Source organism: Sphaerodactylus townsendi, linkage group LG08 (assembly GCF_021028975.2).
Source record: "Sphaerodactylus townsendi isolate TG3544 linkage group LG08, MPM_Stown_v2.3, whole genome shotgun sequence".
Taxonomy (NCBI): Eukaryota; Metazoa; Chordata; class Lepidosauria; order Squamata; family Sphaerodactylidae; genus Sphaerodactylus; species Sphaerodactylus townsendi.
Genome location: NC_059432.1, coordinates 88,095,326 through 88,122,783, shown reverse-complemented (window position 1 = coordinate 88,122,783; position 27,458 = coordinate 88,095,326). Strand labels below are relative to the sequence as shown.

The window sequence follows — 27,458 nt, the reverse complement described above, 5'->3', positions numbered from 1 at the left end:
GATTTTTTGAGAGTCAAAGCTCCCATCTTTCAAAAGCTCATCATCTGAAAATCTTGTTAGTCTCTAAGGTGCTACAGGACTCGACTCTAACGCTCATGCCGAAGCAACACCCTCAGCTGCTGCCCCAGGAATGGGTTTTGGGCTCTCCTTCACTATTCAATGACAATGTGCCAGTTAACTATCATAAAACCCATTTCTAGAGACTCAATAATAATTAATTATACAAACCTGAAGATTGACAGTAATGATCTTCTGGAGAGGCTGTACTGTTTGTGTGCGGTCCAACCTTCAGAAGCTATGTCCAGGAAAAAAATCATTTTCTACTTAGCTTTGAAGCTTTCTTCCAACAGCTGTTTACCTGGCATTAGCCTGTCTAGTTTTACTCATCAGGTGAAAATTTTTCCGTTTCCTTCATTCTTAACTCGTACGTGTGTGGACACAAGTGGTGATTGTGTTAAGTTTGCAAGGTTTTTTTTTCCTGATTTGTTCTGTATTGTCTCCTATCAACATTGGCCTTTAATAGATGAATTTCTCATTTTGCATTAGCTACCATTTAGTTTTTGATCGTTTTGGTTTTGTAAGCCACCACAGAAGCTACCCAGTAGAGACGTTTTATACAATATACAGTGGTGGGATCCAAAAATTTTAGTAACAGGTTCCCATGGGGGTGGGATTCAAACAGTGGCATAGCGCCAATGGGGCTGGGCGGGGCATGATGGGGGCGTGGCTGGGCATTCCAGGGGCAGGGCATTAATAATTTCTCTGTTACTGTAAAAAACTCTAACTGTAAAAAAAAGTTCCTAATTTCCAGCTGGTATCTTTCTGTCCATAATTTAAACTCATTATAGCAAGTCCTATTGTCTACTGCCAACACAAACAACTACTTCTTTTCTAATTGACTGCCTGTCAAATACTTAATACTTTCAAATACTTAATTTTGTTTCTAGAAATCAAAAGAAAGATACTTTCCTTAAACAAGGAACTTTACCATATTTCTAAAACATGTTTTTAAAACAGCCCAACAGGGAGAATTATCCCGTTTTCTACCTTCGCTAACCAGCCACATAGGAAACAACAGGACTTTATGATTTTTGGACCTAATGGAATTTCTAACGGAAAAGCAGACCCAATTAGTAGCCCCCTCTCGGCACACACAAATAATTAGTAACCCACTCTCGGGAACTGGTGAGAACCTGCTGGATCCCACCTCTGAATATACATCTTTAAAACAAACAAACAAATGTAAGACCGGCTACTGTGGGTTTTCTGGGCTTTGTGGCCATGGTCTGATAGTTTTTGTCATGGGCAGAAACACATCTTACCTGGATATGCCTCTGAGGATGCTAGCCATAAATGCAGGCGAAATGTTAGGAACAAAAACTACCCACCCTACTACCTACTAGAACCCACAAAAGCCATTTGATTCTGACAGCGAATGCCTTATTAAATGTCTTATTTAAAAAAACAAACCCCAAAGACTAGATCAGTTGTTCTCATGCATCTGACTTTGAGAAGCCAGATAATAGTTTTAATTTATTTATATACAGCAGATGTATATTGAAGCAAATATATTGTGCAGGATCTTCTTCTAAACTTCTATCAAGCTTTTGGGACCATCTTGCAAAGTAATTTCCCCTCTTCCCTGCGAACATAAAATGCAGGAATCACACATCAGTTAATGAATAGATTTATCTTTTCTTTTTAATTACATAATATATACACACAACAAGCTTAACAACAAGCTATATGCCATGGCAATTTCGCACAACATTATACAGAAGCAAGCACATGTTTGTCATCAAGCCAGAGTTCACCCTGTTCCTTCATTGCTTTGAAAAATGATCCAGACCCTGGCATCTTTGGTTAAAAAGGGGTCATGAAATAGGTGATAATTAGGTGCTATGAAGCACCTCTGCCTGAAAATTTAGAGAATGCTGCCCATCAAAGTTTACGATGGCATCTGGCAGAGCAGTGATGTGACTTCCTAGGTTTGTGTAAGGCTTTAAAAAGCTCCAGAAAGGCCTTCAGATTGGGGAAATGGTGCTGGCAGCAAGAATTATAAGCATTAAACTGTAAAGTCTTGGACCCCAGAAGGGCCTGTGGCTCAGAGGCAGAGCATCTTCCTGGTATGCAGACAGTTCCAGGTCCAACTCCCATCACTTCCAGTCAGAGGCGTAGCTCCAAGGGGTCAAGGGGTATGTGTGACGCACAGGGCACACGCTCCTGTGGGGGTGTGATGAGGGTGTTCCAGGGGTGTGGTGGGGGCATTCTGGGGTGGGACGGGGCAGAGGACACACCAGTGCATTGGGCGCTTTCCCCCCTTATTACACCTCTGCTTCCAGTTAAAGGGATTAGGTAGTAAGTAGGTGATTCGAAAGAGCTCTGCCTGAATGCTGCAGCCAGTCTGAGTTGACAGTTGTCATCCTGATGAACCAAATGCTGTGATTCAGTATAAGGCAGCTTCCTGTATTTAGATGACCCGATCCTGGAAGACTGGGGTGTGGCTGCTCTTTAGGGACAAACATTAGCTCTCCAGCTTGATCTGTAGCTTCATGTGTCTTATGCAGCGGTTCTCAACCAGTGGGGGTCGAATGACCCTTTCACAGAGGTTGCCTAAGACTCTCTGCATCAGTGTTCTCCATCTGTAAAATGGATAAATGTTAGGGTTGGGGGTCACCACAACATGAGGAACTGTATTAAAGGGTCACGGCATTAGGAACGTTGAGAACCACTGGTCTTATGCATCTCATACAAAACAAATCCCCCAGATAGCATGTAGTAGTGTGCAATAGTGTGCAGTATAAAGAAAAGCGTAAACAAAGGCGAAACAACTTGTTTTTGCTCATATGAAGCAAATAGAAAAAAATGTCTTGTAGCTTATAGTTCCAAAAGACAATAAGTAATATCCAACATACGTGGACCTTATCGGAGCTATAAAGATTCTTTCTTTAAACTCTCTGATAATCAACCAATTTCGCTAGCACTCAATATGCCAAATATGATCCAATCAGTTGCTTTTAAAGGGAAGTTCTGTCTTTTTCTAGTTTACAGCAATTGCCATCTTCACAGCCATGAGTAAGCTCAGAACTGGCTCTATGTCTGAGGAGGCGACAAACTCTATGAGATAGCTTAGTAGAACAACCGCACATGTCGTCCATCTCATAAATAAACAGCATTGAATTTGGGGACATGTTCAGAAAATAGGCAGCAAATCAACATCGGATTACATCTCCCGCAGTTATCGTATCTGCTAATCTACGCAAATGCACGAGGAATTAAATACCATTGGTATCATTTTTAAAGATGTTTTTCTTTTAAACCAGGGGTCTGCATCCTAGCTATCCAGATAAATTCATGAGACGTTCATACTTATCAGCTCCCCGCTGCTTCAAGCATTGCCAATTGGCCATGCTGACAGGGGCTGATGGGATTTGTAGTCCATGAACATCTGGAGAGCCGCAGGTTGCAGACCCCTGTTTTAAACGCATAAAATAATAATGTTAGGTAGTAATATTTTATTTATTTATTTATTATTTACATTTCTATACGGCCCCATCCCCAGGGGCTCTGTTTCACATCCATGACAGCCTGGAGATAGGATTGCCAACTCTGGATTAGGAAAGTCCTGGAGATTTCAGGTGGTGGCAGGAGAGGGAACAGTTTAGGGAGGGGAGGGACCTCAGCAAGGTATACTGCCAGAGAGTCCACCTTTCTAAGCCACTGATTCTTCCCAGGGGAACTGATATCTGTAACTTGGAGATCAGTTCTGGGAGATCTCCATGTCGCACCTGGAAGCTGGCAACCCTACGTGTTGATGGAGAGCTCTTGATTGTGCTTCTCTTCCAGAAAAGGAGCACTATATACTGGAAAGAAAGCATGGGTGAATGGTGGTTAAAGGTCCTTGGAGCTAATCACCAGCTAGCTCAAAGCAGCAGATGTAATATACTAATTATCCTTCTTTTGAAATGAAGGGGTCAGACACACCAGCCTGCAAGGCTCCTCCTAGATAGCAACGTAGATTATCATTCTTAGTGGAAAGATCATTTTAACTTTTTGCAGAACTTTTAAGCAATGCCTTTTTCAGTATGACTAGTTCAAGCAGATTACAGCAAATAAATGTTTTGGGGACACAGAGTTTTCAGGGCCGGATTCGAAAGGCTTTCCTATTGCACATGCCACAGAGTGCTGCCTGCTGAAAAAAAAAAACAATTGTCAAATGGTCAAGACCAGACCCACAGTCAAATAAACCAGACTGAGTTTTGTACTCTTTGATTGCAGGAAAACGTTTTCCATCTGCAGAGTTGATAGAAAAATCAGTTTTGTCTTCCTCGCTGGTTGTCGCTCCACTTTCTCATCTTCTTTCTTTCTGTTGTTGTTTGTGCTCCTCCAAGTAATGCAAGCCGAGGGTTCAGTACAGGTGAAGAGTGGCTGTGTTATTTAGTTGACAAGAACATCTTCCCTTAAAGTCAGGCTAAAAATATCACATGTTGCAAGAGCTGTGTGTAAAGGCGAAAGCCTTTCCACTTCCTCAAAACCCCACGCTGGGTAGCTGGGATGCATATTTCTTCTGCAACAAGTGCTGATCTCTTTCCCATTTTCCGGCCTAATTTCATGAGTAAACAATCTCAATTCACAAGTAAAAGGCAGTGCTGCTGTTCCTGACCAGGGGCAATCCCAGTTACTTTGTCAGGAAAGTATACAACCTCCATTGGTATGTGGTGCATTTCCTAGAAAAGAGGAGCAGATGTGCAGCTTGTGCCTTAAAACCTGGCTACAACAAGGTGGGGCAGTGTGCTTATGGAGGGAGGAGAGGTTGACAGAATAATCATCTTGCTTTGGGCCAGCTAGTGAATGTCTGATGTTGGAACTGTGGATTCTCCAATGGATACACATGCAGCCCAGCCCCCAACTACATCCAATGGGATTTATTCTTACACAGATGTGCATAGGAATGGATCCTTTGTCGTGTATGCGGATCTTTCAACTTCAGCCATTTCCACATGGATTATCTGCTCCAAATTCAATACTTTTGGGAAGCATTTCCCCTTTATTCCCCGGATAGGGTTTCCAATCTCCAGGTGGGGGATGGAGATCTCCCGCTATTACAACTGATTTCCAGGCGACAGAGATCAATTCACCTGGACAAAAGGGTTGCTTTGGAAGATGGGCTGTATGGCGTTATACCAAATTGAAGTCCCTTCCTGCCCAAATCTTTCTTTCCTCATACTCCATCCCCAAAATCTCCTGGTATTTCCAAACCCACAGATGGCAACCCTATCCCTCCAGTATAGTGATATATTTGTGCATCTTCTGAGGTTTCTTACCGTGTTTCCCCAAAAATAAGACAGTGTCTTATATTAATTTTTGCTCCCAAAGATGCGCTATGTCTTATTTTCAGGGGATGTCTTATTTTTCTGTGTTCTGTTCGTCGGACATGCTTCCAAACAAAAACTTTGCTACGTCTTACTTTTGGGGGATGCCTTATATTTCACACTTCAGCAAAACCTTTACTATGTCTTATTTTCCAGGGATGTCTTATATTTGGGGAAACAGGGTAGTTTTTAACTAATCTTTCTCAAATCTGATGTTTTGGGAAAGACCACAGGCTGCTGGGTGGGTAAATTCAGATTTGCCAGCCCATGGCAGCTATTTTCCCTGACCTGGCGCCTGTGGTAGCCATTTTCTACCCTGTCACCAGGTTTTTTTTAAAAAAAAATTAAAATCAGCACTAGAATATCATATTGCTATACTGTTGTAGCAACAGTTGTCGGGGGGGTCTCTGAATTCTCAGCTTTAAGTTTCAAAAAGTCTCTGTCCATTTTCCTATGGAAATATAAAGGAAATGGCACATTTGCTCAAGGAACAGAACTAAGGGTTTTTTAAAAAAATGAAAGAGAAATTCAGAGAACCTGCTACACCTATCGTTACAATGGTATATCAATATAACAGTGTTCCAGTGATTATTTTTTTTAAATTGCAAAAGTCGTGGTTGCTGTGGGGATGGCCACGTCTGGGGGATTTGGGCAGGGAAAGTGTGAGGAACCTGCCACGTGAAAGCTCCATTGCTGCTATGCTTTATCTGCAGCTGAACCAGCAATGGGGAAACTGCAAAATCGCATCCCTCTGTTGAAGTCACCTTCTAGTCAGTCCTTTGGCTGCAGCAGAGACAAAATCTAAATGTGCTACCAGGTTTTTTTGGTACCGCAGAGCAACTCCTGGTCAGGCACTGACCTGACCTATTTTTTAAAGTGCTTGATGCCCATCAGTGTCAATCAAATGCCCTGTAGTTTAAGATTATATAAATAAACATGAGAACTAACCTCTGTGAAAATTCTGGCTCAAATGATAGATAGGAAAATTTGGGGGAAAAAATCTTTTTTGGCCATAGCGATACATCTGGGTAATAGTTCACGCAGTGCAGTTAATTCTAGCTTGCTCCCCATTTTTTGTAATTCTCATTCTATCTGAAGATTTTTCTGAATATTCTTTTCAAGATTCATTTAAATATAGTATGGTATTAGTGTAGTTCGGTGTTTCTATTTCATTCTAAGTGCTCCTCTACCTCATTAATTCTACCCCTATGACTCGACTACATTTATTCAGGGATAGGGAATACCTGCAGTCTTCTCCAAGCCAAACATTGGATAGATAAAACCAATTTAATATCACAACATGTAATATGAATGCAACTCTGAAACGGTTTTATATTTTTCTCCCATACAATGCTATCTAGGGTTCTGTGACTTTCCAAGGGGTTCAAAGGAAGTAGCTGTTTTAAACTAAGCTATATAGATAAAGAGGTTTCATGCCTGCATACTATTCTGGGGCATTTCTCCAGAGCTGTAAGTTAACAGGAAGTTTGGTGTCAGTAGATAAATGACGCGCTTTAACATGTTGCCAAAAGTTTCGGAGAGTGCATATCGCTGAAGGAAAAACCCTGTTACTACTTTGAGCCATGCAAAGATATTCCAAAGTGCCTTACACTGAAAATGTTTTTAAAATGTTAAACATAAATCCCTGACATCACATTTTCACATATTAACATTTTAGATCAGATGTCTGGGTAGCTGCTGAAGAACAAACCATCCTAAAGCTTTTGTAAAAATGCCTCAGTTTCAGGACAAAACAATGAAAAGTAAAAAATCACTCTCAGTTAAATTGGATTGACCAGAGCAAGGCACACTCCGCTGCCTGCAGCCCTGTGTGGGTGCAAACATGGGGGGTGCCTCCAGTCATGCTGACAAACTAGCTCTGGTACTACTAGTAAAGGTGGTATACTCTATTAATAGAATGCCATGGTCCAACCATTTCACCCTGAGGGTTTGGGTGGAGTTACCTTCTCACCCCCCAGTTCGAAGCAATGGAGCAGATCTGAGGCTCCCAGTCTCACGGAGGATTCATGGATCCACCTCAGGCTTCAGAATGGCCCTGTGGGACCCCACGCTTCACTTGGCATCCTCGAGGAGTGTCAAGCCTAGGACTGGCACTCCTGCGCTGCTGGATGCCACTGAAGCACTGCTCCCCGCTGTCCTTTGCGCTCTCATCCCCAGCATGCTCCCTGGTATACAGAGGAGCTGTGTTCAAGGAAACAAGAGCTCAGACAACGTGAGAGAGTAGTGGCGGATGAAAAACGTGATGAGGCATCGGATAACCTGAGGACACTTATGGAATACCCAGGAGTTAGCTGAGCAAAGTGAGTCCAAGAAAGGTGATTTACGTCACCTCCTGCACAGCACCAAAATGCTCCTCACCCAGCACAACTGTGGGATGGGATTGGTCATTAACATCCCTAAACAAGAGGTCAAAACATATTGTAACTCTCTCTACGCTGGTCTTCCCTTGTCCCTGATTTAGCATTTAAAACTGGTTCTACACATCGGGCAGTATTTGGCTCCGTCTGGTTTCATGTTTGCCAAGAGAGCACACGCACCCTAGTGCTCCCAGTGGAGTTACACTGGCTGTGCCAGTGGAGCTCTTAACCTGCGTCAAGGTGTTGCTCAACATGATTAAGGCCATTAGCGGGCTGGGACCATCTTATCTTATAGACTGGCTCTCCCACTATTGCCCCACACGTGTCCTCTGATCAGCAGAGGCAAATCTGAGGCAAAGCCTTCATGTCATGTGAGGCAAATCCACTGGCCATCCCTGGTCCTCCTGCATGTGACTCTGGCTTTGACTTAGGACCTGAAACTTTACAGCCCTTGGCCCCAGCCCAAACGCTTCTACTCCATTTCTTTCATCGAAATCCCTGCTGGACATTCAGAGTTCCACAGGGCCCAGAAAACAGAGCTGTTCCACCACGCACTTGGCCTTGAGGGCTGCATGCTGATTCAATTCTGGTCTTCTTCACATAACATCAGCCAGTCTCTCTCCTGAGGAGGGGAGGGAGCAGCAGGAGGAATGCCACCCACAATGGGGTTTCAGTGGGACCTGGCCTCTTAATGCACTTAATACTAATGCATGCACACAATGGCATTTCACAATGGCTTATTTTAATCTGTATTTTAATGTATTTCATTAATGTATTTTATTTTAATCTATTAAATGTAAGTCGCTCTGAGCCCTATGAGGGAGAGCAGCATATAAGTTTAATAATAGTAATAATAAAAAAGGGGACCTGGGAATCAGCAAGTCCCTGGTTCAAAATTCTTCTTGCCTGATGTATATATCAGGCCAAAGTGGTTGCTGATGGCATCTGGGCAGAGCTTGGAACAGTGTTGCTGAGGAACTGTCATTCTCTAGGTTATTGCCTTTTAAGCAAGCACAGTGTGTGTCATGGGAAAGTTCAGAACAGTTTTTTTAAAAAAAGAGCAGTATTGCAAGGTCTTCAATTACAGTTTAGGATTAGTAATAAAGGCCAATCTATGAATGACCAGGTTTCTAGTTATTTATACTATCTGTTTAAGCCTAGGGTCAGCAATTAAAAAGCAGCTGTTACTATTAAAAATAGCTACTATTAGAAGAAGAAGAAGAGTTTGGATTTATATCCCCCCTTTCTCTCCTGCAGGAGACTCAAAGGGGCTTACAATCACCTTGCCCTTTCCCCCTCACAACAAACACCCTGTGAGGTAGGTGGGGCTGAGAGAGCTTCAAGAAGCTGTGACTAGCCCAAGGTCACCCAGCTGGCATGTGTGGGAGTGTACAGGCTAATCTGAATTCCCCAGATAATCTTCCACAGCTCAGACGGCAGAGCTGGGAATCAAACCCGGTTCTTCCAGATTAGATACACAAGCTCTTAACCTCCTACGCCACTGCAATTAAAAGTTGAACTACCTCAAAATTCAGAGCGAGTCTAAGAAAGTCTTACTGAAAATATACAGCTCAATGTCATTGATTATTGACTTGTTGATTAATAATCCATAAGGCGTCTGCTGCCCAAATTCTCGTTTGTCACGAAGTAGCACGCACAAGATCTGACAATATATACAGGACCACCCTGCACAGTTTAGAGCACCGGCATAAAACTGTGCCTGGTTCTCACTTGGATTACTGACAGTTATCCTTTATCATTTCCCTCTCTGTGAAAGGAGCTCTAGAAGGCCCATAAAAACCGTCTGTTTCCTTCATCTACTGGTTATTCTAGTACTCCACCTTCCCCCTCAATTAGTTTAAACATTAAGATTCATTCTTTTCTCTTTTTTGAGCAGCTTTATTTGGTTGTGTTTTCATTCATCCTGAGAAGCTGCAGAATTCTGATTTAGATGTTGGCTTGGCTGATAAGCACTCGGAATGTGAAGTTCTTCTAGTTCTCTTAAGTACTCTGGCCTTAGCTGTGACCTTCCTATAATGCAGACATTACATTATACTTAAATCATCCTGTGTTTCCCCCTGTGCAGTTGGTTTTTGAATCAGTTAGTAGAAAACAGCTCTGGATGGAAGGACCATGACATGGGAACACTGCTGAAGCTAAGAAGCTTTGGACCTGGATGGCAAACTCCTGGGAAACCTAATTGATGCCACTCCGAGTTTTCTGGTAAGATATGAACATCGGGTAACAGTGAGTAGTAACATTTTTTATGTCCTAGTCAGAAACCACACAGTCCCTGATTAATGGGCCTGCAAAGTGGTTTCTAAATTGCTTAAATAAAGATAATTAAAAATGTATACTGTATATTAAGGGATTAAAAATGGATCATGTATTAACAATCTTTCAAACACCCCTGGATACCAGCACTACAATCTTGGTGTAGGAGCAATCTGTGAAGAGGTTATGTTGTGTGATTGCTGAGGAATAGTAACCTGTTCAGGATCATCTATTGAGTTCATAGTAGGGATAATTTTATCATGTACGTTATAAATTGTTAGCCATCTTTGCAGCTCTCGTGAGGGCAGAAAGACGGTAAATACATTTTGTAAATAAAGAAATAAAAATTTAAATGGGGATGCTTTCCACTTCAAGGCCCAGGATCCTTATCACTTCCTTATACTGCCTCTTCTTCACTGGTTTCAAGAGGTTTACATGGCAGCCTGTTCGTTTGGAAGGAGGTGGGAAAGTTCCCTATTCTGAGTGCTCCAAGACTTACTTATGTCCATAAATGCCATCAAGTCATAGCTGATTTACGGTTACCCCAGCAGTGGCTTTCAAGGCAAGCGAGAAGCAGAGGTGATTTGCCATTGCCTTTCGCAGTAGTCTTCCTTGGTGGACCTTCATCCAAGTACTGACCCTACTTAGCTTCCAAGCTGTATCATGCTATCTGCCTTCCCACTTAAGCCTTTTTTCTTTTGTTATCAAATTACAACTGACGTATGGTGACCCTGTAGGCTTTTCAAGGCAAGAGATGTTCTGAAGGGGGTTTCACTGCCTGCTTCTGCATCATGACCCTGTCCTTCCTTGATGGTGTCTCAACCAAGTAGTATCCAGAGCTGACCCTACTTCGCTTCCAAGATCTGGTGAGATTGGGCTAACCTAGACTATCCAGGTTGGAACACCAAGCCTTAGTAGTTATAAAAACTGGTATTTTGAACCGTTTCTATTCCAAGAAGCATGGATGTGTCACTGCTCTCCTCATCCATACTTATGTATCTCTCACATCACCTTGGCATATTGCCATGTGTCCTAGAAAGGAAAAATTCATAACATGACTTTGTGCACCCTTCACATATGGTTCCTGCATGAGGAACCAGCGACAAATTCAACAAAGCACATGAGCACCAAGCTGCCATCAATATATTCAAAGTACAATTCCTTCCCACAAGCATTACACGGCTCTGTGTGTGTGTGTGTTGTTAAGCCTAGTCAGTGATGTGTGAATCACTGAATATAGAACAAGGCTGCGATCAGATGGTAGGTGGGTGGCTGTGCTTGCTCTCAAAACGTCAAGAGCCAATTTGCAACAGGATCTTATGAGCCACCGTGCGGATATAGCAGCTCAAACGATTGCACAAGAGCTGGCATTGTGACATAAAATCAGTAGCGATCATTGAGCCGCTGTGTCAGTGCTTGCCTGCAAGAAATCTGGAGTTGCCAGAAATGGCACCACACCAGCAACAGCCCTTCAGATGAACTCAGACATGTTGGTCTGTTGTATAATCTCAAACTATCTGAACATCAGGATGGAAATCTGCTGCTGCAGTCAAATAACTGTTGAAAACACATTCATCCAGAGCAAGAGTCACTGTACATATGAAGATGTGCCTTGTACTGCATAATTGATCTAGGTGCCGTAGACATAGTCAGACCATTGGCCAGTGTAGCTCAGCAGTGTCTGTCCTGATTGGCAGCACCTCTCCCAGGTCCTAGACAGGTAAAAAAAATGTTCCCAAGACCAGCTCATATATATCTTTTAACTGGAGTTGCCAAGGACTGGGCCCATGACTTCTGCAAGCAAATAATATGGTCTACCACTTTTCCATAGTTTTTGCCTGGTAACTAGTAAGAATGATTTTTCCTAACTTTTCATAAATGTGTAAAAAGGGGGGATGTAGTCGTAACATTCAAATTGCTAAAAATGTAGCAATTGCTAAGTAGTTTCTTGTGTAAACTGAAGGGTATAGGGGTCCTGTTCCTCACACTCAATTAAAGGGTGATAAGAGAACAAAACATATGTTCTGTCCCCCAGTCCCTCATGTGAATGGCAATCACCACCAAAAGTCACCATGGGAAGAAGAGATTGTGTTAAACAGCCCTGAGTTTCTTATTGATCTAAGCTCAACCAACATCTAAACTATAGAATTTTGATTTCTACAGACAGCACTTAAAAAAAAAATAGGTCAGATCAGCGTTGGCCACGTGTGAGTTAAATGACGTAATGGATGGTCTTGCTTTATGATGGATTCACTTGTCTCAAACAGAGGTACATCAAATCAATACTGTTCAACTGCTCTGAACCTTTTGTTTCTGGCAGCCCTGCCCTCTTCACAGAATTAGCAAAATGTGTTTCTCTATCTTAAGGCAACCAGCAGGTTTCAATTTGCTGTAATAATATAGCAGCCAGCAAATCAGTATTCCATCACTTTATTGGATCTTGTTTACTCTCAAGTAGTTTGGTACAATGCTAGTAACTCTTGTGGAAGCAGAGCAGTTCTACTGTCACTAAAAAAGTTACAAGATGCTATTGCCATGCCTTATACAAAAAAACTGCATGCAAACTACACTGTGCTTTATACAAAAGTGGACAATCTTTTTATTCATGAGAGTTAATTCAGTTAGTTGTTGTTTTTTCCTCTAAACTACGACGACTTTCAATCCACAACAGAACCTGAGAAGCTTAAATATCAAGTAACACTGTCTCTTTAGGCAAATCAAATGGCACCATTAACCACAAATAAATCTGAGTTACTTAACAATATTACAGCATGATAGAAAAATAAAATATTTTCACATATGCACTTGAAACATACTATAAAGTCTGAATTTGCAAAACATTTAGCACAGAAATCACACTTTTCCTTCATATTAGTTTGAAATGATGCCAATAAAAAAAAAAATTACATCCGAGATATTATTTTTTAAAACAGAGAAGCTAAATTGTCCTTGGTGATTAAAACATTCCAGGCCGCTCTTGTGAACCCACTACTTGTGTGTCCCAATGCTAAAGAAACCACTTAGGTGTTAACACCCTGTTTCCAGATTACAGTCAGAAATTAAAATTAAACACAACAGAGATCAGAGAAACACGACCACAAACTGCTTTGCTGCAGTTTAGGGCTTGTTGGGGCCTCCCATACTCCTTGGTCAGGAGAGTTAAATTGTGCTCTTCAGTGATGCATGTAAACCCCCTCACCAAATGCTCCTGCACATGAGGCGGTATGCTCTGGAGAAATGAGCAGTTTTGTATTCTGGCTTTATTGCTGCCTACCTGAAGGTCCCTGGGCAATTTAACTTCACCTCTTTGCTTTCTATCTCTACAGCAGATAAGATAGTACTGCCAGCTCTCCAAGACATGAATGTGTAAACTGTTCTAGGAGTATTCGAAATCATATTGCTACTCTCAACACACACACACCCCACACGCCTGTATGTCTAAGGATAGGGCACGCATGCAGGGTCTCAAACAATTTGCTCACTGCTGTGGAATAAAATGCCTTGATGCCAAGATACTGGAAGGCAGAATATAGCCCGTAGGTAGGGTACAGCTGTCCTGCAAAACTCCACTCAAGGCACACACTGGACACAGAATATGTGAGAACAGCACAAATCTGTCCTCAATTGTTTTTGTTCGAGTTGTGCAGTTGTTATTGTTTTTTTTCAGCCCACATATGAAATGCTTTACAATTACAATATTCTTTAAGCCTTACAACAAAACTGCGATTTAGGATAGACCGAGAGAGAGCAACTTATATTGGACCACCCACTGACTGATCAGGATTCGAACTAAGGTCTCACATGTTTCAGTCCTAGCAATTCTGCATAACACTTCAGGCAGGGCTATATTAGAGACCTCCTTTCTTTGCTCATTAGTTCAACTGACAGAAGAAATAAGCGGGTTGTTCTGCTGCAGTGTACAGTGGACGGCTCTCCTTCAGTTTGCAGGGGGGTCATACTTTTTAAATTACCTCCCCCCTCACTCTCTCTCTCTCTCTCTCTCTCTCTCTCTCTCTCACACACACACACACACACACACACACACACACACACACACACACACACACACACAATCTCCATATAAATCTCATCTAGGAGAAAAGTTTTTGTTTATGCTTTTGCTGTTCTTGTTTGCTTGTTTTGCTTTTCAATAAAGGGGCATTAAAAATGTGATCCCCTGCAATCAGAAATGGTCCAGCCCATTCCACTACCTCAGAACACCACTTCATTCTCTTGTTTGTGTCAACCAAAGATACTGTAAATATAATTTGGGTATATTACTTCTCATCTTACAAATAAGCCAATTATTCTTAGGGCAGGAACACATGTAATGGAGAAAGGGGACATATGTTCTGCCCAGTGGTGGGATTCAAATAATTTAACAAGTGGTTGTTTACAAGCACAGTTTTAACAACCGGTTCTGCCAAAGGGGTGTGAACCTGCTGAATCCCACCACTGGTTCTGCCCCACAGCCTGTCCTCATCCCATAATCAATTCCCTCTTCCTACCTTAACCACTATCGATGGAAATGGCAGCACCAGCATTAACCACAATTAAGATTAAACAAGTTCCCTGATTCTTAACAACCTAGACTGGCCCTGCTGCATGTGTACACACCATCACTTAGCTGGGCTACAAAAAGCTATTAAGAAGACTATATTTTGCTAGTTGAAAATGCCAGGTGAGGGCAATCCAATTTTCCCAAAGGGCAGGATGGCAAAGTTTTATCAAAGATGCAGAAACAAGTTTATCTAACAGGATCATTCTAAGGAAATTGTATGTTATTGTGAAGGAACCTAACAATTTTGAAAAAGGCAGTCTTTTTGCAAGATTGAACCCCAGAGATTCCTGGCATGCAATGCTTCATGTCTTCCATGTACCACACAAAAAAAGTGCAAAATATAGGCTTTCTCTCATATTTCTTAAAACACATGTAACAGAAAGGTATTATGGACATCATGCAATCTGAAATATTGTGTAAAACTCAAAATTAGTTCCAATTCTCAAATTTGAATACCAAAGTTTGAATAAAAACCAAAGTTTTGTCACTAAATGAGTATTTCCTCCCCAAGATGAGTAAAATGAGTAATCCAGAAATTATTTAACAAATCAAAAAGTGATGTTAAAATAGCTGTTAATACAATTGCATACCTGGCCTAGTTTGATCATTCAGGATTGTGATTTTTCTATTTTAAAGTTATTCAACGTTTATTCATAATTTGGATCAGAGAAAACCACAGCATGCAAACATCCTGAACTTAAACAGCAATTGTATGGTGCTTTAGAGACTAACAAAATTTTATTCCAGCATAATTTTTCTCAGTCTACATCCATTTCCTCAAATGCTATGAATGGATTCTCATTTGGGTGTCTTTTTTATGTAAAGGCATTAAAAACAAACAGTCTCGGGTGTCATGAAATGCAGGAAGTGAAAAGTGAAATGCGGTTATGTCAAATTTAAATCTGATCAGGAAAAATCTAGAGAACATCCACTAGTTATGCTAAGCTATTTGTCACCTGTATTGGATGGGGAAACAGATTTTGTTAAAGATGGTCACGTGTAGAACTGTCTTCCTGAATATTCAGTGGGTATTACTCATGGAACATGCAACAGCAGAATTAGACTTCCAGTTTTATGGAGTGCTGCTGCATTCATGGATTATGCTCAAACAGCTTAAAAGATTATAAAATTAGCTACCTTTGATATTGGTTCTTATAGCAGCAACCAGTTTCACACTGTCAAATGAACAGATGAAATCTTCATAGTGTGGACCCATTGGAAACCATGCAAATCCAAGAAATTTACAAACTTTGAAGTTTACTGCATACTTTCTTTCTGGCTTTGTGCTCTAATTAAGTACTTTTGTAAATGCAAAAAGCAGGATCCACAGTAATTGAACTTCCAAATAGTTTATGCACATTAGATAAATTAATACATATTTCCTGACAGAATGGAAGTATTACAATTTTTTAAAATGACTGTGGGATTTACTTCTGTGTGCATCACTGCAGTCTTAAGAATACTAAGTTTCTGGCCTGACGGCTGGCTAAAGAATGCTGGGCACTGTAGTTCAGCAATAGTGGTCAGATAAAGCATAACATTTTCTCTCACACTAAAAGCTCAGGTGCAAACGGAAATGGGAGAAAAAGACTACCGTGGCTACTCGCCCCAAGTCAAACTTATTTCCACTGGTGCAAGGTTTTGTGTGAGCAATTTCTGGGCATTAGAACATATTGCAAAGAAAGCATTAGGTATTTCACATGTGCAAGATCTTGCCCATGCAGGACTGTGCTAGGTCTATTTATATTCCTGCTTGCTCATTGCTGGATCCAAGGTGCGACTCAGAATTCTGTTAGGGTTCCCTGACCCCTCTTCACAGGACTACAGTGGTTGGTTATTAAGTCAGCTTAAGTATGTGAGTTATATATGCCATTGAATATTGGGACAATTGAATGGTCTGACAGTGCAGTCCTAAGAGGGGATGCTGAAACTGCTCAGGCGGTGGTGTAACCCCATGCCAGCATACTTGCACCAGTGCAGAAGCACTATGCTAGTGTTGGGAAGCTAGTGTTGGGCAGTATGATATCCAGGGGCTAGCACTGCCATGGTGCCAACACTCCACCTGTACTGAGCCCACGATGGCACAGAAAGGGTTGGCTTTAGTTGGCTTCCTGAGCCCTTTCAGCCAGGAATGCCCCCATTTGCCAGTATAGACATGCCAGCAAAATCAGTGTTGCAGCCCGCTGAGCTGCATAGGCTTTCAAAGGGGGAAGGGGTAGTGTAGCTTTGGACTTACTGTCTGCAGCACAGCAAACCTCTTTGGGCTGTACCATGGCTGGGTCAGCCGTAGTGCATCTACTCCCACCCTACCTCCCACCCCAGGATTCCACTGTTAATCTCTGAGGGCACGAAGGAACGCAGAGAATAATCTGACTTTTAACCCACTTTCTGCCACCGTTAAAGTGGATGCTGCTGGCTTCGCACAGTAAACTACGGCTGCAAAGTACATTGAAAATGGATTGAAAGTGCATTATTCTGCATGTGCGAAAGTGCCCTGAGAGATGTTTTAGGAAAACATAGAGGTCACATCCCTCATTTATCACACTACAATAGATTTTGTGAGTAAAAGGCAATAGGGTTAAGGATTGAATCTTGCAGAAAATTTCCACAAATGGAAGGGGGAGTGATTTTCATCTATTATTTCTCCCCATAACATACTTTTGATTCCCCCCCGCCCCAACTCCAAGAGCAGCTGTCTGGGCATCCTTTTGGGTTGCAGCAGGACAGGGTTGTATTTTACTGATGGAAGGAGGTTGTATTTTACTGATGGAAATCCCTGTCAGCAATGATTTATCACAGGATCCAAGCCTTACAGTACAATTCTAAATCAGGTAGCATTTATGATTAAACATCTGTGTGCAAGCAAGCATGTACTCACAATTTTCCTTTTTATATCACAGCTGTTAAGGGCATTCTTTGCACAGTCCATCAGAACATACCTGCCATTTGGTCTCAGGATGTTCACACCTTTCGCTAAATAGCAACTTCCTTCTGCCAGGTAACTCAAGAACATGCCTCATGGTGTAATGTGAATGGAGAACAGGGTGCCAGCAGTACAATTCTATGCACAGTTATCCAGCCTATGTCCTCTGTTATCCATGGGCTCAGACAGGAATAACTCTACAGAAGACTGCCCTGTACATGGTCTTGTTAGCTTTTGGCAGATTTGGTTACTTTTGCTATATATATTTTTGCACTGAAGCATGATGCTCTCATAGATTATCATCACAGAAGCCCGTCTGGGGCACTTAGGACTGTAATGCAAGCAAAAAATAAAAATGGCCTGAATACACATTGTATAGAAGGAATGGCGAACCTATGGCACGGGTGTTCATCATGTGGGGGGCGGAAAATCACCCCCCCACACACACACACACACATCTAGGCGGGCCTGGTCCACTGAGCACGACGTGCGCGCACCGCAGTGAGCAGGGAGGACTTGGCTGGCGGGCCTGGTGCGTGTGCTCCAGGTGGCTGCTGCCTGAGGCGGGGGAGCAGAGGAGACAGAGATGCTAGAGAGGCACAGAGCAGTGCACGCGGGAATTGCTGGAGCCTAGAGCAGACTGGCCCCTGCTCGAGCAGGTGAGGCAGAGGAAGAGGGAGCCAACCGGTTTTTTCTAAACTAAAACCTCAGCATTCAGGTTAAATTGATGGGTTGGAACTTTGTGATAAATAAGTGGGGTTTGGGTTGCAATTTGGGCACTCAGTCTCAAAAAGGTTCGCCATCACTGTTGTATAGCATAAGGTTACAGACTTGTAAGATTGAGATCAAAGCACCTTTACTTTTAGTACAGCTTCTTTTCAACTTCTGCTTAGGGTGGCAGCCTCAAGCCTGGAGACTGGAAAACATTCCACACTGTAAATCTGGTTGAATACTGAAAAAATATTGTCCAAGGCAGTATTAGAATTTTACTTCCTACAAATGCCAATTAGAAAGAGAATAAGCATCTTATAGGAAAGTCTAAGGAATCCTGATGCTAATGTTACTGAGGTTTTGATACATTATGAAAAATGACTATTTGGTCATAGAAGACTGGTTGTCAGGATAGCCTTTAAAAGTGGACACATCAGTTAGCTGGCATATGAGTGGGTCAATTTGATCCCTTGCTTTAAGAAAAACAAAGATTTCTTGCTCTGTAAGAAGCATTTGAGGTTTGATAGTAGGCTGTTTACTATTTGTCCTTGCTGAGCTGTATATTCCCCTAGGGCCTTGAGGAAAACTATCTAACCGACCCCCTTACACTTTTGAAGGGAAGTTAAGAACCATACAGCATTTTCTGCACTGAAAGAGCTATAGAAATTGTTAATAAATAATCAACCAGTTTCCTAAAAATCTTAGATACCTGGCAGCCTCTACAAAAGCCAGTGCTGGCACCTTAATAGAATTTTCCTCGGTGAAAAGAATTAAATGGGAGAATAGGGTCTTTACTCAGCCCCGCTTTGAACTGTTCCAATGGGGAACCTCAGGACCTAGCCAAAGCTGGGTACACAAGCAGATCTTTTCTTATTCTCCTGCACATGATAATGGAGCTTCCTTCCAAAGTTAACTGGGGTTTTAGAAACCATTTCTAGCATTGACAGATGGAGTGGTTGCAGGTTCTTATATCCAGATGCTATAGATTACATCCCATCAACCCCAATTGGCCATGCTGGCAGGAGCTGATGGGAATTGTAGTCCATAACATCTGGAGTGCCAAAGGTTCGCCACCACTGGCATAGGGAGAGGTGATAAAGATGAAAGATATTATAGTTCCTAGAGAAGCCTGTACCAGTAGAAGAAGAACAGTTTTCATCTATACCCCACCTCTCTCCTGTAAGGAGAATCAAGGAGGCTTTTCCCCTTTTCTCTCCCCGTAACAGACACCTTGTGAGATAGGTGGGGCTGAGAGAGTTCTGGTAGAACTGTGACTAACCTAAGTCAACCTGCAGGGTCATGTGTAGGAGCAGGGAAACAAATCCGGTCCACCAGATAGGAGTCTGCTGCTTATGTGGAGGAGTGGGGAATCAAACCCAGTTCTCCAGTTCAGAGTCCACCTGCTCTTAACCCCAACACCATGCTGGCTCAGCACCAGTCCTACATAATATACATTCAACAATCTGTTTTCTACATTTTGATCAAACAAGCTAGGCCATCATTACACAATGCAACCACAGATGTGCAGATCACTATGATTTCGGAAACCTTTACCTCTTCCCACCTTCCCTTAACTGCATGAAATAAGGCAAAAAAACACAGGAATTCTGTAAAAGCTAAGCTGCATGTAAAAGCAAATTGTTTCAGAGGCAGGAGAGGGAGCATCCACTGCACCATTCTGCCCTTAATTCAATTGCCATGCTCAGCAGTGCATGTCTCAGTTAAATTTGGTTCAAGAGAACTGTCTAGTGTTACATGGTTCTCATTTACATGGAAGGCTTCTTCACATTCGTCTGGCGCTGCCACCGGGTCTTAATATAAACTTCTTGTCACAAGGGGATAATTAAAAGCGAAAGGACACTGTAGATCGTTCACCCTGGCTCTAAATTTCCTAGGCATTTTCAAACGCCCTTCAAATTGCTTGTTTCAGTTAGTAGTTCCACCTGCACACATGTCAACACTCGACAGTAACTTTTTACTGCTATAATTTAGCTTTTCTTTTTAAAAGGAGAAGTTAGATTACTAGAGTTTTTAATGACGCATGCCCCTGCATCTCAGCTCTGTAACAGCAACTGTAGAACTCAAGAAGCAATGTGAACGTCAGTGGCAGCACTTATCGAACTGACATTGCTGTGTCCAGTAAATAAGTTAAATAGATTGTGCAGGTTCAGTAGATTTGCACTTATGAGTTTAAGCTGATTTGTAGTTTTGTCAAGAGCAATTCAGAGCAATTCTCTTTCCAGTAATATCCAGCCTTTGGAAATTAATGAGCAAGATGTAAATAGTTTTAATTTTATCCCTCCTGTAAAAGCAGGGGGTTTTGTGAGGATTTGTCAAAGCCATTTATAGGATTACAGATCTTTCTCATTTGGTAGACAAAGAATTTATAGTAATTGAAAGTATTGTCTTCTAGAGCAGATCATTTTCCAGATATATTTGCAGAGGAATGCCATGCCAGAGAATCTAAACTGTGGTCTAAACTTAGTTTAAGCTACCAGTGAGCTTAAGCTGGAGTAACTCTGCATTGGATTGCCCCATAGGTAAATTTAAATAAGATGTTCTTTACTCCCCAAACTGTGATTGAGCCCTTAATACAAATATATACTTGCTAGTTCATGGATTGGCAATATTATTTTAGGCACTATTCAGATAATAATCTCTCCTAAATTTTTCTTGTAACTAGGGGAGAAGAGTTAAGATGTAACATTTTGCCCCAACTGAGCTGCAAATCAGTGCCACCTCAGTATTCCTAGACATCCATGTAAGCAAAACAATAAGTTTTATTCAAGTCCAAAGTCCAAAACATGTATAGTCAAAACCATGCAGCTGAGTAACCAGACTTCATGGGAAGAGAGGTGGGATGAAATCAGTCAAGGTATTTTGTTGTACGCAGCCTGGACTGTATGTGTATATACTCTGTTGAAATGAACATGGCTGTCCAGGAATGTTGAGGGGGGCAGGCCTACCCAGCAGGTGGGTCAGAAAGAAAAAAATTCATATTCTTACCACAGGAAGAAAGAAAACAAGGAAGAATGTTGTCCACCTGGCTTTCTTAATCTGCTCTGAATCCTTTTCCAATATTTAGATGAGGTCTTTTTCCCCCAAAGTAAAAATTAAAAGCTATTTCTTGTCCCTATTCTGAAAATATACTAGACTTTAACAATCTTTAATGAGCTTGCCAGGAAACTAGCAACTGTCACATATTTAAAAAAAAACAAATTAAGATTATTCATGCACTAAAATGAGTAAATCAAATGCATACTTCATGTCAACAAATACACAGATACTGCCAATGAGATGTGTTTCCACTTCCAAAGTTAGACAATAAGCTGCAGGGGTTACTGCAGTTAACTAACTAAGGCTGCAATCCTAAATACATTTTCCTGGAAGTAAGCCCCACCAACTAAAATGAGGCTTATGTCTGAATAGACATACTTAGGAATGCTTCCCACATTAAATAATGAATTTTAAAAAAATAAATATTATAAGAGTAGAATGGTCCAGCAGGGTTTGGAAAATAACATGCAGTGAAATTTTTTTGATCACCTCTTTTTCTTAACATTGTCAATGAAGAACAATCTAGAGATGGTACCAGCTATTCAACAGCCAAGAAGGAGCATAGCATGTTGGCCATAGTAAAAAAAAACAATGAAAAGCCCAAAATAAATGACCACTACTTGTGAGAAGCTGGTTGCTGCATCTACCATCACCCGTAACATGTTGTTTTCTGCACATGTCAAGAAGTACTGTTTTTCTGTGGCTTCACAGCAAATGCTGAAAGCTGAATCCTAGTATAAGGTATACACCACCTTTTCCTCATCACAGGCTGGGGACCACGGTGCCCCAGGCTTTACTTGTGAACGCCACGTGGCCAGACTTAGCGCATAAACTCAGAGTTAAGAGGGAAAACATTATCTGCTCAAATAGTAGCAAGCCGATGGAATCTCTAAGAAACCCTGTCAACAGAACTTAATAATGCTCAGCTGCCATCTTAGGGGGAAACTGCCGGCTATGTGTGGTTATGCGATTCTTTTGGGGGACATATTTTCACCCTTCCCACGATGCAGCCACCAAGGAGACAGTTTTAAGTGGGAGATCACTGAGGGACAACTGGGGCTTCTTAACCTCCTTTATGTGCTAATACCTTTTTTTCTCCTGAAAATATCCTTCCCCAGCAGCTTTTACCCTGGCTGGGTAATCTGCAAATGTTAGGGCAAGGAAGCCCTTTTTCTGTCCATTTTGGCCTTCCACGCAAAACTGCAGTTTTAGTAGCTGCATAGTGTTTCTAAAAGATCCCATAAAAGAATCACAGACGGACAAGTTAATACAGCGCTTACCCTTAATGGTTTTTCCCACAGTGTTTAAGAGACAGTGACAAATTCATAGCCAGAAATTTTGTCAGAAAGGAGGATATGAGTGCAGTGGAGAAGGGTGGAGGCCAACTTAAGTCAATATCAAACAATAAATTCAAGTTGCCTTATAAAGTTTCAGTTGCTTCATAGTTAGATCAAATTGTATAAAGGACAGAACAATTCAGAGCAGGCTTACTAGCTACTGAGCAGATGGGTGCCCTATGGCTCAGTTTTTTCTCATGGCACCTCTTCAACTGAAAAGGTGAGAGGATTGTTGCGTTTTGTTGCTTCTATTTTTTCAAATAAAAGGTCAAAACTCAGAGAGAGGGCCTGCAATATCCTCCCGCTTCCCAGGGCCACTGCCATAAAGAAAGGAGACAGATTTGGCAACAGGAGCACAGACTAGGACATTACAGAACAGTTTGATCTTCCAGAGACACTTCTGATACTCTATCTGGAGATGTCTTTAATGTTTATGTTAAAAAAAACCTGCATGCCTGCTGAATAGTTCTGGAGGTGGGCTGCCTTATGTTAATGTTTGTACTGCCAGTCTTTCCAGTTTTTAATCTTCAAAAGCTATAAGGGGTAAAAAAAAAATCTAAAATTCCCATATTGTTTACATGATTTTGTTTCTTTTTTTAAAATTTTACACTTACTTTGCTTAAGCTTGTCCTAAGGGCACAGAGCACATCTTTTAAAAACAACCAAACAAACAAGTGTTGTCTACTTGTAACACGTTCCTTGAGAATGCATGAAATTAAAGAGTTTCGTAAGGGTTAAAAATGAAGGTGAGTGTATGGTTAGGGAGGGAGAACACTGTTGCTTGCAAAGAAAAATTCCATTCACAAGCTGGTGTCTCCATTCTGTTTATACTCAGCTAAAATATTGAGAGTCATATCCTCGCTTTTGGACTGCACGTTGAGCTCACTGCGTCTCGAGGCCTTCCTGGTTGCCCTGGAGAGCCTTCTTCGAAAGGTGTCTCCTGCCAAGAAATATAGGATAGGATCCACACAGCTGTTGAGGCTAGCTAGCCCCCGAGTTACTTGGTAAGTGGCGTAAACCCTGTTGTTGAAGGCACACATTTCTGGAGTCTGAAAATCTAGCCTGGCTCGTAGATTCAAGTTCTTCATCACATGAAAAGGAAGATAAGACACAGCAAAAACGGCCAATACTATAATAACCAGATAGATCGATTTTCTCCTCAATGGAGAATTGTCTAAGTCTTTGTAAATCAGCGCTTTCACTATTAATCCGTAGCAACCCAGGATCAATATGAATGGGATACAGAACAAGAAGACAGTGGTACACATGCTATAAATGAAGTAACTTCGCAGGTAGTCGTCTTGCGTCGTATCGTAGCAAGTCATGGTCTTGTTTTTCCTTTGCCCAGTCCCCGAGTAGAACAAGATAGGAGAAATACCAGCCACAACAATAACCCAGACCAGCGTGCTGATATAAACAGCGTTTTTCTTTTTCAGTTTTCCCAGTGATTTTAAGGGATATACCACACCTGTGTACCTGTGGACACTGATACAGGTGAGGAACAAGATGCTCCCATAGAGGTTGACATGGAAGATGAACCTTTGCAACTTGCACATGAAGTCTCCCAAGATCCAGTCTGTTTCGTTGAAATAATAGAAGATCAGTGCAGGAAGGGTCAGGACATACAAGAAGTCAGCAAGTGCCAGGTTGAACATGTAAACCGAGATGCCGCTCCAAGGCCTCATGTGGAAGATAAACATCCATATTGCCACACTGTTGCCCAGGAATCCTGTAATGAAGACGACGATGTAGACGGCAGGAAGGTAATAGAACTGAAAACCAGTTTTGGTCAGTGCGCATCTGCTGGTCACGTTGCCCGGGGTCCATCCACTGCTAGCCAGCAAGTGAGTCTCAGTCACATTAAGGACAGCTGACCAGAGGACTTCAGTCATGGTTTCTCTAGCCAAGTCACATAGATCTAGAGGTTTGGTAACAGCAAATGTTTCTGATGAGGGAAAAAAAATATCTCAGCTGCAACAATATAAAAAGCAAAGAACAGCCCATCTTGGCAATTAAAGAAGAACCATAAGCCTGGGTTCTTTCCCCCACCACATGGTCATTCACTGATAAACCACCATTACTTGGTTGGTATGATGACAATGTTCCCAATGCTTATTTAAATGATTCTGAGAACAGGCCCTTATGCACTTTTAAAGGTGCAAGCACCCGGTCATTGCTGACCCATGGGATTATGTCACATCACAACGTTTGCTAGGCAGACTGTGTACAGGGTGGCTTGCCACCGCCTTCCCCAGCCACCTACACTTCACCCACAGCAAGCTGGGTACTCATTTTATGGACCTGGGAAGGATGGAGGGAGGAGTCAACCTTGAGCGGGCCACCTGAAACTGACCTCAGTCAGGACCGAACTCAGGTTGTGAGCAGAGCTTGGACTGCAGTACTGCAGCTTACCATTCTGCGCCACGGGGCTCCTTACTGTACTTGCACTGAGCAAATATTGGCCTGTATCCTGTCAATCTGCTAAGAAAGGTCTGAAGCCTTCCTCTAGCCAAAGAAGCTTTACTGGCTAGTAGCAGAATTATTGTGGTTAAATTGGAGGAAGCTTTGCTGAAAAGACTGGTAGGATTCCATGTTAAATATACGCATCTTTGCTCAGCTTTACGCATGGAAATACTCCTGCCTCACCCACCTTCAAAGCAGCCAAATATTATGATTTTCCCAATTGGCCAAGGCAACAACCTGCATCCCCCGCTGGAATCTTACACATCAGGTAGGCAGCTGGTAAACAGCCACCTCCATTGGGAGGTTCTGCTAGTAGTACCACCACCACCACCCCGCTCTTCAAAGCACCTGATATCCCACTGGCATCAGTCAAGACCCAAAACAAGGAAGCGACAGGAAGGCTCTAGTGTGCCGGGCTGAAAGAGAAGTGATGAATGGATGAGGCAAAACCAGAATTTCTTTTAAAGGCAAGAAATGAAGTTCTAATCCTGACCTCACGGCAAAAACTTCCATATGGGTCTGGATTACATTCTAAAGCCGAAAAGCTGACGCTGAGAGAAAGTGGCCACGTTTAGAAAGTGGATAAAGGACAACTTGAGTGGGAGGAAACAGAGGAGCTTAAGGGGGTGGGGGGGGGAATGTGACGGGAGAAAAATGAACGAGGCAAGGAATGCATGAGCTGTCGAGGCAAGCAGCAACGCAACACACTTCAGAGTTGTTTCCTTGTAGGTATCCTTGGTAGAGTCTGATCTGCCCATGCAGAAAATCCCAGCACCTTCCTCCATCAGTTTACTGCTGCTCCAAAATAATAATAATTTAAAAAACCCAATTTGCAGATGGAGTCTTATTACTAAGGGCAGCGATTCTGTACTAGGTTACTAGAGCTTGCATGCACGTCCTTCTCCCTAACACACAACTTCGCATGCAACATGCAGATCTTAATCAAAGTTCATCCCCGGGAACAGCTCAACCGTGGAACAAACTCAGTAATCAGCCAGCCCGGGTTGCCCCTGGCCATGTGCAGAACGCCTGTCCTTTCTCAATGAATAGTCAGAATATTTTTCCCCGCTGTCGCTTCTTTCAGCAACAGCTTGACGGCAATCTTGACGGCACCTTTGCTTGGGCGTGCAATTCCAATTAAGCCAATTAAGTTTCACTTCCGTGCAAATGTATATAGTCAGCATCGAGGTGTTCGGAGAGCTTTTTCCCCGCAACCTTGCGAGCAACAGGAAGGCCCGCTTCGTGTTTGGGGTTTCAACCAGAATAATCATCATAGCGATGATGATGATGAAAATAATAACAATAGTTATCATTATTGCCACGTGCTCCTGCATTTCTTCTTCTTCCGTGGGTAGTGCCCTAGTGGGAGAGGTCAGCCCCGCAGCTCGGGCGCCTTCGATGAACTCCCGGGCTAACTAAGCAGGGGACCCTCCGCAAAAAAAGGGCAACGCGATCGCCCTTTCCCCGGCTCGGCTTGCTTTGCAACGCCGCGCCTCTTCCCCACGGACGGGCAAGCCAGCAACTTTCCCGGGCAAGCCTTACCTTCTGGGGCGCCTCAACCCGCCCGGGGACGGCTGGCCAGGCGGCGCGCTGTTGCCGGCGGCTCCTCCATGCCGCGGTGCTTTCCCGGCGCGGTGGGGCGAGGGGGACGCGGCGGGCGGCGCGGGGCATGTGCCCCCGTCAGAGCCCCTGGAAGCCCGTAGCTCCGGGCTGCGGCGGCGGCAGCGGCGGCCGCATTCCCACACTGGCGGCGGGCGGCGAAGTGCGTGCGCGCGGGCTTGTGCGGTTGCAGCCCGGCGGGGCGAGAGAGCCGAGGGAGGGAGCGAAGGAGGCGGGCGCAGCGGCAGCGGCCTCCCTTAGGAAGCGGCGCCGACGGGAGCGGCTCCCCGGCTCCCGCCTCTTGCGCCCAGCCCAGCGCCGCCGCCTTCCTCCTCCGCGGGCTTCTCCCGGGCTGGTGCCTCTCGAGCCCTCCAGGTTGCAAAAGTTGTGGCCGGGGGAGTGGGGAGGGAAGCTCAAGCCTTCTGATGCCGGGGCCGTCAAGTTAGGAAACGAGAGCGACGGGGCCGCCTCGGAGCCGGTGCCAAAGGCTGGCCCCGCTGGCTTCTGGCCAGCTCGTGCATCTCTCCGATTAGAGTTGGCTTGCAAGAGGCCGGAGGTGGTGAATGCCACGAGGGCTGGGAAAAGGCAGGGCAGCATCGCTGGTGGCGCGTGCGTGGGGGGGGGGGGGGCGCAGGCGGGAGGCGCCCCTAGAAAAGGCTCCTTTCGCTTTGCAGTTCTGTGAGTGTAATGTGGGGCGAGGGAAGGCGCGCTGTTTGGGAAGGACTCCCGCTTTCCGACCCGCAGGCATTCAGCTACCTGCTTTCTTCTCAGGTGGGTACCGAG

At 43.2% G+C, this 27,458-nt stretch overlaps 1 protein-coding gene across 1 annotated transcript; it reads right to left on the bottom strand.

The window, feature by feature from the left end:
- Positions 1-1,675: 1,675 nt before the first annotated feature.
- On the bottom strand, positions 1,676-27,204 carry P2RY1 (purinergic receptor P2Y1). Its single transcript, XM_048505326.1, has 3 exons — positions 26,619-27,204; positions 23,228-24,558; positions 1,676-2,642 (listed from the first exon to the last, which is right to left on the bottom strand). The coding sequence occupies exon 2, from the start codon at positions 24,503-24,505 to the stop codon at positions 23,414-23,416; it is 1,092 nt and encodes a 363-aa protein (XP_048361283.1). The 5' UTR covers positions 24,506-24,558; positions 26,619-27,204; the 3' UTR covers positions 1,676-2,642; positions 23,228-23,413.
- Between the last annotated feature and the right edge of the window lie 254 nt (positions 27,205-27,458).